This window comes from Triturus cristatus, chromosome 11 (assembly GCF_964204655.1).
Source record: "Triturus cristatus chromosome 11, aTriCri1.1, whole genome shotgun sequence".
NCBI lineage: Eukaryota > Metazoa > Chordata > Amphibia > Caudata > Salamandridae > Triturus > Triturus cristatus.
Window position 1 is genome coordinate 855,380,199 of NC_140594.1, and position 13,701 is coordinate 855,393,899.

At 44.1% G+C, this 13,701-nt stretch overlaps 1 protein-coding gene across 4 annotated transcripts in view; it reads left to right on the forward strand.

Moving 5' to 3' along the window:
* The window catches only part of IWS1 (interacts with SUPT6H, CTD assembly factor 1), a 304,114-nt gene extending 291,070 nt beyond the window's left edge, over nucleotides 1-13,044 (forward strand). For all 4 annotated transcript variants that reach the window (XM_085634665.1, XM_085634666.1, XM_085634667.1 and 1 more), the window contains one exon: nucleotides 12,640-13,044. Coding sequence is in view for 2 of the 4 variants with exons in the window: in XM_085634666.1 (XP_085490792.1) it covers nucleotides 12,640-12,765 (126 nt within the window). In the remaining 2 variants the exon portion in view is untranslated. The remainder of the gene's footprint in view (nucleotides 1-12,639) is intronic.
* Nucleotides 13,045-13,701: the final 657 nt, after the last annotated feature.

The window sequence follows — 13,701 nt, forward strand, 5'->3', positions numbered from 1 at the left end:
ATCTCTTCTCCATCCTCTTTGATGTTCACAAACATTAGGAAACTTCCCCATATGTGTAGGATCTCAAAATCACTTCTAAAGTGTCTATTGATAAACCTATAGGAGTGTTTTTTTTTTTGCTCTCCTTTTTTTGATAAAGCTACTTTGAATTTAAATTGTGTACTATCGCACAGTTGGCAGGAATGCACACTTTAAGTGGATCACCATTGGATGGGTTGTGGCTTGGCCACCAAAGATGGTTTAAGCACTGTAATCGAGCACCCCTTGCCCATGTCTGACATCTGCATCATCCTGCATTACCCAGAATGCAGTACTGTACTATCTGAAGTCAGCTGTGAGGGGAATCAATTAATGCTTGCATATTGATTTGGGCTACAGGCGGTACACAGCCTGAAAGATTGCAGCAACATGCCCAACGTTGGCTGCTAGTGGTGGCAAACAGGCCCAAATTGAGAATTGACCATCCAGCCATGCAGGAGCCCACTTCTGTCTTTTCCTTCACCCTTCCTCCTTTGGAGTGGGGCTGGGTTTGGCCTCTGTTGGCGGATGGGGCCACAGGCGCTACCTATGATGTCCTCCGCTCAAGAAAATATTCACTTAACTTTGCTCTCCGGGCAGGGTCTCACTTGCTGCATGGTGTCTTCAAGGATTCTGGGGCCAATTGGATCCTTTCTGTGCCATGGGTCCTGTGTTGTCAAGATAAAAGCGTCCTGCGAGATATCAGAGTACAACCAGGAGTTATGTGGATGGGGTAAACTTCCCAGCAATGGGCTGATGAATGGTGTCAACTGGACGAAGCTATGTGGCCACCTACATGCGACTGACACTCACTGGACAGATGATGAGTCGGGACGCCCACCAAACCTGCCGGCACGGCTCAGCTGATCATTCCTTAAATCTCTAGTAAGCTGGCAAATACTCCCATATATGACTCGGCAGCTCTATATGAGAAGGAGAGGAAGAAAGCTAGCAGGATTGCATTCAATTAAATAACTTGAACCCAGTGGGCATCAGCGCTGAAAGCCCTCAGAATTTCAGTTGACTGCGATTACACAACTTATTTGCTTGGGGGCAGCATTATACACTGGAGTAGATCACTGCCTGGATTGCATGCTGTGCCAGGGCCTACCAAACGAATACTTATTCAAGCCGACATGGTCCCCTGCTGCATTTTCCAGGCTAGCGAAGGTCCAATAAACATGAAAAAGATGTCTCCGACCTAATTGGATTGATGCAGATTGTGACCTTGCCTGTTCACTAATTTTGATGCTCCTATGGGGTAACCGAGCCAACAAGTCTCAGACACTTTTAGCCAACCAACACACTCAAATGCAATCCCTTTTTGGAGTACAGAGAATAAAATGAATAGTCCACAACTGACATTCAAGATACAAGGAGAACATATTCACGCCTTTAGTGCTGGTGGGGTAGAAGTAGACCCTCAGGGTCATGGCTGTTGGATACCTCATCTGAGCGGTGCCATGGCAAATCTTCAACCAGAGGAAGATTGACAAATTTAAACACACTAGGCCCCCAAGCAGGGTCTACCACGTCCACTCCCTCAGATGCACCCATGGTGCAAGCTTCATTGGCGGACCACCAACATCATGTTGCAGATTATACAGGACTCCCGCGCTGCACTTGATATTAAAATTAGAGAAGTCAGACTAGATCTGGCATTATTACACCACAATGTAAAACATTGAACAGAGTTACTGATGCTAAGGGCAGAATATCAGAATGGGAAAACCAGTACACACATTACAAATAACCATTTCTCTGCTTAAAGACTTTCTGAAAGAGTGGCGGATGCCATGGGTGGTGAAAGGCGTGTGAACTTGTGTTTCCTGGGTTTCCCAGATTGACCTCGCCCAGAGCTGTTACTTAAAAATAAGCTCAAAGGGATTATACCATTCAACAAGCTGTCCCAATGTTTAAGCGTCCAACAAGCCACAGTGCCTTGGTCCAGAGACCGGCGCCCCGCCCCCGGCCATGATAGCTAAGATTCTAAACTACAAAGATTGTGACATAATCCTCAAAAAAGTATGAATTCTTTGCAAAATCTGATATGAATCGCAAGTTATACAAGCTTTCCCAGACTACACACAACAAGTAAAAAATAAAATAAAATACTTTGTGGGCAAAATCTGATATGAATCGCAAGTTATACAAGCTTTCCCAGACTACACACAACAAGTAAAAAATAAAATAAAATACTTTGTGGGCGTTAAAGGCAAAGTCCTAGCAACAAATCTCAAATAGCCTGCCAACCTGAAAGTAATTTTTCAGTCAAAGACCTTTTTTCGTCAGTACTCCTAGAGTATTGATTATCCTGGAATTGTGCAGAGACCCAAAACAAGTCATCCAGACTGTTCAACCGGACTTACCCTGAAAGGAACACGCAATCCACAAAAGGTTATGGTGCAAACCTCCTAATCCCCGAAACCACAATAGACCAGTACCAGGAATAAGCTCGAAACACAGCACTTTTAACATCCTCCAAAATCTTAACCATTGCAAAGTCCAACAGCAAAGACAACATTCGGACAAGACAACCCTGAATCGTCCACAAATGATGCTTCACGCTTTGACATGGATGATGAGTCTACTCCTTGCCCATAAAGGTGTCGTTGCATGGGTCCTAAATAACTCATTAGAACCATTCAACGTATGTTTAAACTCTAGCTTGACAGCTGGAGAGGACGCTACAGGAGGGTATGTGAGCCAGTCAGTGAAATATGAGGAAGAGTGACACCAGCAGACTTCAAAGACCTAGTCTTATGGTCTGACAATAGACAAATCTGATACATCATAACTTGTTAGCAGTTTCCTATGCAACATTAATGTTTTTAGTCATGTTTTCATTTAATTTTATAAATTTTAACCATTTCATTGTCATTTAAACAATATGAAGATTGTAACCATTACCGTGACATGCATATTGGTTCACTTAGATAACACCAACATTTGCATTGCTTTTTGTCATATGTTCCATTATTCGCTTATCAGTGTGGTGAGACTGGTGCAACGGGCATCACACAGCTAGCCAGCTATAGGAGCACAGCAGTAAAACAGGAAAAATGCTGCACTGGTTTTGTTGCAAAGATGAGAACAATAGGCACATTGGGACGGTTGAAAAAGGTAATGACATGTTTGTCAATCACCCAGACGACATATCTCGGACATTCACTCCGTTTTACCAACCACTCTATGACCGAGAATGGCCTGATACATTAGCATGGTTCCTGGACACTTCACGTTTGACTGATGTATATCGCATTGTGCAAGATAGGGACATTAGGGGGAGGAGCCAAGATGGCGACCGGAGCAGACGCTTGAGCGCCCGGCTCCGTCGGCCCTTGGCCCCGGACTATTATCCTGATTCCTATCCTTGTCGATTCTCGAGGTGAAACGTGTACGACGCGCTGTCCACGCCGCCACTTCCCCGACGTCTCAGCCCGCCTGGATGCCGGAGTTTTTGGTGCTTTTGTTCTCCGCCCTGGACCCCTGCTCCACTGTGGCCTTTGCCGGCCCCCGGGACGCTCCGCAGTCCCCGGACCCGCTAGCGCAAATCCGAGCCCCGCGGTCCCGACCTCACCTAACACCACGGACTGTCGCCAGATGAGCCTGGGGAGGGACGGCCAGACACCTCCTGCACCCTGCGCCTGAAGGGCTGGGGCTGTAAGGTAAGCCCCGGTGAGGCGGGTCTCCTGCCCCGATCTGTGGACGGCGCTGTGGGAGGCTGCCGACCCCCTTCTTCTATTGCCTAGTCGGCTGCAAAGAGAACCTGAGGGAGGGGAGGCGACTGTTGGCTTTCCCAGTTGCGGCGCAGTCCTGAGGGGAACTGACTCCTTGCTACGACCCCCCCCCCTGGCCATTGTACCGTCCGGCGGTAAAACATGGCGTTGTTTGCCTGCTCGCGGCTGGGGGGTGATACTCCGGTCCTGCCCGCTGCCCGCTTCGCCCTCCCTCCACCAGACACCAGCTCCACGGTGCCGCCCCGGATTGCGGCCGATGTGGGGGTGCAGCTTCCGCTGACATGCGGCTCCGTACTGGCCGTCCTGCGGGACTTTCGTTTACAAATGTTTGCTCGCTTTCAGGCGCTAAGTGAGCAGTTTGACTCCCTGTTGTCGGCTGCGGGCCGTGAGCGCTCCGTCTGTCATCAACACGGCGTGGGTCTGCCAGTGCTTTTGCCCTCTTGCGGGGACGCAACGGCTGTGTGTGATCGTGCTACACTGGTGCCTGCATGTGGCTTTCCCGGCACCCAGGATCAATTGCTCTCCAGCTTAACAGCCGATACTTTGTTTCCCCGTTCATTGCTGCCTGCTTCATTGTTGCCTGCCTCACCGCGTCTGCAAGAGTATCCAGCTGAGCAACACCTAACATCCTCGAGGAATCGTTCACGGTGGCCTACTGCTTCTTTTCTGTGGATCTCCTGTACTCTACATGCCATGTCTGGACTTTATGTGGTGCACAAAGGGACCTCTACAAATGGTCGGCGGCCATTTTGGGATTCTACTTCACCATCTTCTCCCAAACGGCCATATTGTCTTTGTCTGCACGGGATGCGGGGCCTTCATGTAGGGGCTGGCTTAACCTCAAGCCCGCGATCGGGCCAGGGCTAGACTGCTTAATATCGCCATGGTTTCACGGAGGGGCTGGACTGGGACTGGAACTGTATGTGTACTTTGTGCGCATTCGCCGCGATTTGTCTTCCTTCATCTAAATTGTTGTGGCAATTCATTTTTACACGACCGTTTTTGGGGTAGTGGGTTCTCAGTGTGTGGAAGCCAAAGATGGCCGATGGTTTAGGGCGCTCTGATGATACGTAGGCTCCTCCCCACCTCCTTCTTTTTGGGAGTTTAGATTAGAATAGTCCTGTTCTTTTCTCACCCCCTTTAACATAGGTGTATTGTTTTCTTATCTTTCTTACTTTATTCTTACTCTCTTTCTTGTCTATATTTCGGGTTTATTGGGCGACAGGCACTATGCTGGGGGGGGGGAAGGCCGTAGCCTCCGCATTGGTGTAGGGTGGGGGGGTAACTTACTGTTTCTAATTAGTTCTATGGGCCTTTTTTCCCTTTCTGTTTCTGCGCTATACTTGTTTCGATTCTGGGTCCGGGTGGGGGGTTGACTGAGTGGGGGCGGCACTGGAGGGGTGCGTAATTGCTCATGTGACTATCCTGTTATATAACTGCACTGCCTCACTGCCTGCGATTTTACTTCCATTGCTGTTTTAATGATGCTGCTGCTCTCCCGTGTGGTGAAGATATCGTGCGGACTCGAATCTCCTTGGTTCTTATTCTTCACTGACTATTTCCCTGATAAACTTATTTTGAAAACTTTAAAATTAACCTTCACTTCTCCTTTCCCTGGGGTCAAGGATTTCTCCAGTGTATGTTTCATAAATCGTTGCTAACCTTGACCGTTGAAGCACAGGGGCCGTAATGTTTGTATCAGTGCTTAACCCTATCGTGGCCGGCCTGAAGGTTGTAGGCCCGTATTTGTTCTTTTAATATGCACGAATAAAGGTTTTAAAAAAAAAAAAAAAAAAAGATAGGGACATTACAACCGAAGAGCAATTGGGCTGCTAAAATCACCTAAACTACTTGCCCCAAAACATTCCCAGGAGAATTTTACAAATTATTTGCAACTCTGCTTGCAGAACCGCTTCATCAATTCTTTGTGTCCTCTAATGAAAAGGGGTTTTTGTATGACGCGACGATCACTGAACTACTTAAAATCAGTCGCCCATCTTTTGGATGAACCTCATATATTCCTATTTCGCTGATTAATGCTGAACCCAAGATCCTAGCCAACCGCCTACTGACCATAATTCGCAAACTGGTGAAATGTGATGATCAGAGTGGTTTTAAACAACACAAAACCCCCAGGTTCACCATTCGTAGAGAGAACTGTGCTGTTGCCGTTCCCCCTAGACTGTGAAAGCCCCTGGCATTCCGCTTGGTGGATTTCAAAAGGGCATTCTATAATTATTTTTTTTTTGTAAATTCTTTTTATTCAACAACTTGCACAGTATGACAATATCTTTACAGCATTGCAATATATTAACTGCCTTTGCACATTCCTAACCTTAGCATTCTGATGTTTCTAGACTTTCACTCCTTTCCCTGCTGTGTTCGTTAACTTTTGCAGTCTTTTCATGTCCATCCCTCTACTCCATGCCCCAACTACCCTTCTGCATTCTATAACTTTTGATGGGACTACCTTTTTTCCCTGCCAATGGCATGAACTTTTAGGCAAATCCAATTGCACTGCTTATACTAAACTAAAATGCACCAATATTACTGCTAGGGTGCAAACTAAAGGTATCCTCGACTCCCATCCAAATAAACTGTCACACATCAAGGGTGTCTCTTATCCCAAATACGTTTTGTGCTTGCCATCTAACCCTTGGGGGAATGGCTTCAATGTGGTGTGGTGATAAGGGGTTTCCACTGGACTCCTGAACTAGAAGACAAAGTCTCCTTTAATGCGGACAACATTCTGCTCTTCCTTTCACTCCGAGTATTACAGACTGTAAAGTAGGCTAGGTTCTGAACGGATTCAGAATTCCCTCCGGGCGTCAGCTAAATTGGGAAAAATCCTGTGTTTTCCCTGTAAATGTCTGAAAGATATGGAACAGGAGTGCTCACACTCGCCAGTTAAGATAGTTAGCCAATTAGCCTTACACAAAACAGAACACACATGCTCAACAATTTACACTACGATCTGGAGTTCTGAAATTCCCCCCCCCCCCCACCTCTTTCTCTTGGGCAGGATTGCACTCATTATAATGTTGGTGCTCACCAGGATGTTGTACGTGCTGTAAAACAACCTTTTTCTCCCTCCCACCTCCTTTCTTCAGTAGGCTTACATCTTCTTTATGTTCCTTTCTCTGGCAAAACGAAACTCCTCTTGTATCCATTTTAAAATGCTCTAAATCTACCTGGTATGGAAGTCTGGCAGTTGCAGACGACTTTTCCTACCATGCAGCAGCCCTGCTCCTAGTAATCACTGAATGCCTTTCTAGTGATCTCCACTCTAGTGGCGATCCTCATACAAAATGCAGTTAAATAATTTGCGGAGCTCAAAGTAGGGTTTGGCCTGGTAAATACACAATTTTATACATAAAAAATAAATTTGGGCGGGGGGGGGGGGGTTTATATAGCATGAACTCGAACTAAAGGAGAGCGCTTTACATGAGCACCAGTTGCGTTACAGACACACATTCATTTTGTTAGGCACAGAAATATTAAGTGATTTGCCTAGTCACAGGAATTTGAGCTGTCCCTGCCAATACTCGAACCCTGTCCCCAGCTTTGAGGTTGACTGCTTTAGCCGTTTTATGCACTGCTTCCATACATATGGCAGCTAGATTTGGTACCTAACTTCCAAGCATTAGAGAGAAACATTAAAATGGAGGATCTCAGAGACAATTATATTTCCAGCCTTTAAAATCCATAATAATTAATACACCAGACCCTTCCCAATCTTAGGGAGACCTAGGAGATTGACATGGGTTTCATGTAAGATCCAGAATGGCAAGAGGCATAGTACCACCCAGAGGGATAGCAATAGCATCTAAGTTCTTCCTAATACCATTTAAATACCTGCTCCAAGCATGCAATACTAGAGAAAAACTCTGGTGCATTATTCGTGATTCCTTTCCCGCACCCAGTCTAGCATTGTGGCTCCTAAGGATGTTTTGTGAAGTAGTGGAGGGTATATGCAATTTGGTTTGGGGCACACAAATTTCAATTGACCCAGATATTGCGTTATTGAATATCCTGGATTATCTAGGTCTCACAAGGTACCAGAAATTGCTTCTTGTTCTAAGCTTGATAGTTGCCAAACTAGATTTGGCCCAGAATTAATGTCATCCAACAGAGCCAAGCATACCAAAATGGAAACACGGTCTTGATTATTGTGACCTGTTGAAAGGTCTGTTTATGAAGCCAGGTGATGCCCTCGAAAGCATGGAAAAATCTGTGGGACTTTGGTCCAATACCGAGGACTTGTCGCATTAATGTTAACCATGTGAGGAAACCAAATAAGCAGCACCTATGTAAGATGTAGATGATATGTTTGTGGCATGTGTAGCTGTGGATACACATACTGTACATCTTCCTGCCATCTAGTGTTGGGCTTGGACGTGTGAACGTTATTTTTCTTTGAGTCTATTCGAGTCATGAGGTACTGTGACTCCACCTATTGCTGGTAATGCGCATGGGCATCGGCTCCATTGTTAGATTGCTTTTCTCCAACCTCTGGTTCTCACGTGTCCCTTTGAGTTCTGCTTCGACACTGCGTAGTGTTCTCACCAAGGCCGCTCTGATCTGTTTCTCACCAGAAAAGTCTGCAATCACGCATTTGGTTTCACCTAACGCATGCCCCCTTCAACTCTGTTTTCTGCACATGACCTTCTACACCATTTTCAACCCATAAGAATGTTCTAGTGATAGAAAGGACTCCATTTTGTTTTTGCCCGACACTTCAGTGTCGACAAATAGGTTACAGACTAGATAACAGACCTCCATCTAGCATGTAACCTATTTATCTCCCGACCATCAAGAGGACTTCTGCACAACCTGTCTTGTGTTCCATAATGAGAATACCCTTTGGAACTATTGAGCCCGTTGTATTGCCTTCGCCTCAATGGCGCACCGACAGCAGGAGGACACTCCAACCTCTTCGGGGAATCGAGACACCGAGAGTGACCAGCAGGAGGAGACCACCGGCACCGAGATAGAGAAGCTCTCATCGGCTGAGAGTTCTGGTTCTGATGTGGAGGAGGATGAGCCCCTACTGGTTCAAGACAGTCTAAAGTGGTTGCAATGGGTACTACCATCCAACAGATGGTTCCTTGTCATTATTTACCTCCTCGGAAGGCTAGAGCCTCAAGCTCCCAAAGCACTGATGAGGCCTCTAGGCCACCACTGCCTCACGGCCGTGGTCTGTACTAATTGGAGGGGTCAAACTCGACACATCCCCATGTCAAAAGGACAGGGTTCCTGAAGCCCATCCTCGACCTTGGGCCACTCACCAAGTATATCCTATCAGAGCATTTTCACGTGGTGACACTCCAATATGCCATCCCACTGCTACAGGAAGGCAACTTCATGACCTCTCTCAACCTAAAACATGCCTGCTTCCACATACCCATCCACCCTGCACATAAAGGGTTCCTTCGATTTGTGCTAATTAGTCAGCACTATCAATTTAAAGTGCTGGACATCGGAGTAAGCAGAGCTCCCAGGGTGTTTACCCTCAATTTAATGGCCCCATCCTAGACCAGACATTCCTGGTTCACCACACTTCTCAAGTTCTCTTTAGTGCCCCACAAGATGCTGCCCAACAGACCGGATCTTCTCTCCCAAAATCAAAGCGCACTCAGACATACCGAACACCTCAATCTTGTAATATGGCTCCTGAAGTCCTAGTATTTGGGTACCTTAATCTTCCCGCAGAATGCATGACCATTCTTAAAGAGGCCTGAAGGCCTACTACCAGAGTATGCGGCCAAGTGGAAACAGTTTGTACAATACTGTCTCCCTAAAAACATTTGCCCTATGTAACCAACAGTCTAAGACATTGCTTGTTAACTGCTGCATTTGCAAAAGTCATGCCTCGCTTACACTTCTATTAGGGTTCATTTTGCTGCTGTTGCTGCGGATCTCCAGAACAGACGGCACACTTTGATTTTCAGAGTGCCTGTTATGAAAACCTTTATGGAAGGGCTCAAAAGGGTTATTCCAACAAGGGTGCAATGGGCCCTGTTTTCAACCACTCCACTTTTGTCCTCCACAGTTCCTTTCCTGGAAAGTGGCATTTCTCGTAGCCATCACTTCCCTTCACCGGCTTAGTGACTTACAGGCACTTACCCTTGAAAAGCCTTTCCCACCTCAGTCAGACCATTGAGCTTCCAGTGTTCTTCCACGTCCAAATTCAGTAGCAGAACAAGCTCTCCACACATTAGATGTTAAAAGTGCGCTCATGTATTACACTGACAGAACGAAGCACTTCTGCAGGAAACAGCAACGTTTTGTCTCCTTCAGGCTGCACAAGGGCTGTGCACAGTCCAAAGCAAGGTTTGCACGCTGGCTGGTCAAATGTATACAGACCTGTTATTCTAAAGCCAAAAGCCCTTTGCCGGTCCCTCTCAAACCCTCAAAAAAGGAGCTCCTATGGTTTTCTTGTGTAATACTCCTATACTTGACATTTGCAAAGCAGCTACCTGGTCTTCCAATGACCCCCCCCCCCCCCCCCCATGTTCACAAGGCATTACTATATGGATGTTTTAGAACATCAACAATACAGTGTTGGTCAGGATATCATTTATACACTTGTCCAAGTCTCTACAACAGCTTTAGGTTAGCCTGCACTTTTGGAAGGGCTGCTTTACAGTCTATGCACAGCATGCATATGTACCTATAGCTACACATGCCATGAATGGAACATGTTACTTACCCTGTAAAAATCTGTTGATAGAATTAAGTACTGTAGATAGACATGTGCCCACCCTCCTCCCTGGTTGCTTTTTGGTGTTTCAGATGTTTCTCTGAAACTTTTACCTATGATATTTCCTACACATGGTCATCTTTTGGTGTCTCTTATCGTTACCTTATGGTATCCCTATGCTCCAACTACGTCCTCACCCAGCATGCGAAAAAAATAATCTTTCAATGGAGCTGATGCCCATGTGCACCAGCAATAGGTGGAGTCCCAATACCCTGTCACTCTAAAAGATTTCTTCAAAGAGAAACAGGTTGCACATGTCTGGGTCCAACACTATATGGCAGGAGTATGCACAGCATGTGATTCTACAGCACTACTTGCCACAAACGGATGTTTACCGGGTAAATACATTTTTCCTTATAAACAATCTTCAGAATGTGTTGTATAGACACAGGAGACCTTTATTTGTTGATTGTATGATTGCGTTGGCATTCAAAATGATTGTTCCCAAACTACTGTACAAGAGAATCGCCTTCTCTGTTTTTCTCTCTTGTATGGGCTCAAAATAAAAACAAATGAATTTTAAAAACGAACATATTTGGAAATGATGCTTAGAGGAGGCATCCTTAATATAGAACAATGACCCTGCTCCTTTAACGATTCTAGTTGCTGAGCTATCCCATAGTGTACACAAAAGTTGGTCAGTTATAATTTCCACCCAAAGGCAAGATCCCTGCAAACATCTGACCTTTTTTGCATGATTTATTCTTATAGAGATACCATGTAGAAGGTTGAAAGTTAAAGAGGATGCTTGCTTGGTGTTCAAGTTAAAACATTCACAGAAGAGAAAGAACTGGCCTACCCCAATTCACACTCAACACATAGCAGGGGGAACAATTGATCCACTTTAATCTTAGTTGGGATCTATTCAATACCATCTGTGGATCCAACATTAAAAGCGCACCTTGATAGAAATATTACTGCAGTATAAGAATCGCTCCAGTGTCCTTAGGTTAACAAAGCAGCTATTTCATGTTTTTGTGACGATTGAAAAAGTTCAGACCAATCCCATTTATTGATTGTGGCATTGATTTCAGTTTGCTAAAAAAATTAAAACTTTACCTGTAAATACAAGAGCCCATTCAGCAAATGTTTTACGGCTAATATACAGTTGAATTCGCTTTATAAAGCAGTGGCACACAGGTCTTTTCATATAAGTACATTTGATTCTGTTTCTATGAACCCTCGGGTCGCCCAGTAAATTTTATATTGTCTTGCGCTATTACATCTTCTATGCTTCTTAATAGGAAGCACTTGAATCTAAGGTGAGATCGATGCACATAAAGACACCGTACTACGTACTTATTTTTGCATAAAGACACCGCAGGCACTTGTTTTCCAGCTTAACATGGTCTTAGACTTGTACACTTCCCACCTACACTCCCAAAAACTAACTGTAGGTTTTTTAAGAGATGATCTCGGGTTGTATTTTTTTTTTTAACATAACCTTTAAGGCGAGTGGATATATAGTTTGTGTTGCTATCCCGGAGTCCAATAAGGCTTTCCTTCTGATAATACAGTTTTTAAATATCCGTTTAAGAGCTAATAGTTATAAAAGGTGAATCGCATAGATATATACTTTATTGTTGTATTCTGTAACCAGGTGTGACTGGTCCCAGGTTTTTTTTAATTTTTAAATATTTGTTGTTTTTCGCCTATTTACAGTTTTTGCAAAGCAGATTTTAAAATGGAGAGGTTTTAAACATTGTAGGTGTATATAATTTGAAAAGGAACAGCTGAGATATATTCGCAAAGTCAATACAAAGTATTTAGTTCAGCTGACGACCTGATAATTGTCCTTAAAGCTACTTACTGAATGAAGTATCACAATTTTTTCACCGTGATTACCAAATTATTTCTGGTTCTTACCAGTGATTTTAAGTAAAACCTGCCTTTAACTGCAAAAGTCGACACAGTTTTTTTTAATTTTTTTATAGTGAACATGGGGAAACGGGAGTTCTATACTAATAATAACCTTACCTCATCCATCCCATCCATTACCCCCTCCCCTTGTTCACCTTACACAGGTGTTGTGTTAAGCACCCTATTTCATGACAGTTTTTTATGCTGTGGAAGCATCTGCGACTCTCACTAATATCTGGCATGTGTTTTTTGTTCCAGGGAAGTGGTAAGAAAGGAGTCAGCCGTATAGACAAGTCGATGCGAAAGTTTTCGGACATCAAGAAAAAGAATCGCTATGACCATGCCGTAAAGATCAGCATTCAGGGCAATAAAATGCCGTTGTGACACGTACCAAAGGCATTGCAAGAACTTCCCCTCACCTTGGTCAACGTGATTGTTTTTTTTCTGAGACTTGGAGCCTAATGGCGTTTTTAATGTTATCTTTTTATATTCAGTCTGTAAATGATTTTTTTGGCATCTGGCAGGTTTACCTGTCCGGGGATTCTAACTCCTGGAACATTTGTTTCCGACTTGTATTTACGCTTGTCCTGTCGTCGTACCCTGTACAGATCAATAATATGTTGCAATGTTACAGACATTAGACAATAAATGATCCTTCTGGTTCCTGCGTCATTTTTTCATATGTTGACAGAGAAGAGTTGCATCAGTACATTATGTCTGTTAATAGGTGTAGGGAGCAAATTTCTTGATAGCCAATTTTGATTTTGCCTCCTTCCTGTTTGCGTTCATGGATTGGTGTATAGGTGCATTTTATTGTGTATGCCTCTTATTCCTTCCTTTATTTGTTGCTTCTTTCTTGGCATGACTCTGGTTTCCTTTATTCTTGCATGTCTTGAGTAACCCGAAATCAGCAGGTTTCGTTTGTGCATGTTTTCTATCGTGTGAGGTGCTTATTTCTTGCTTGTTTTTTTAAAAAAAATAAGTACTTTTTTCATTGTTGTATGTATTCATAAATCTTAATAATGCACATCTAAGTTGTTTCATTTACCCAATGTTAATAGCTCCCACCCCATCTACAAATAATGAAATCCATCAAAATGTATTTCCTGTGACAGCCCTAACAAAATTCTATAAATTCCGGTATATGAAATCTTCAACATTAAAGGAGTATTCTTTCAAGTGCCTGGGCCTCATGAGCCATGATCACAGAAGATCAACTGTAAGTGTTATATGTAATTAAATAATTGCATAGTCAAAATATACAACATCCAGATTAACGTTCCTTACTTTAGCTCAGAATTTGTGGAGAGTGAAAACTAT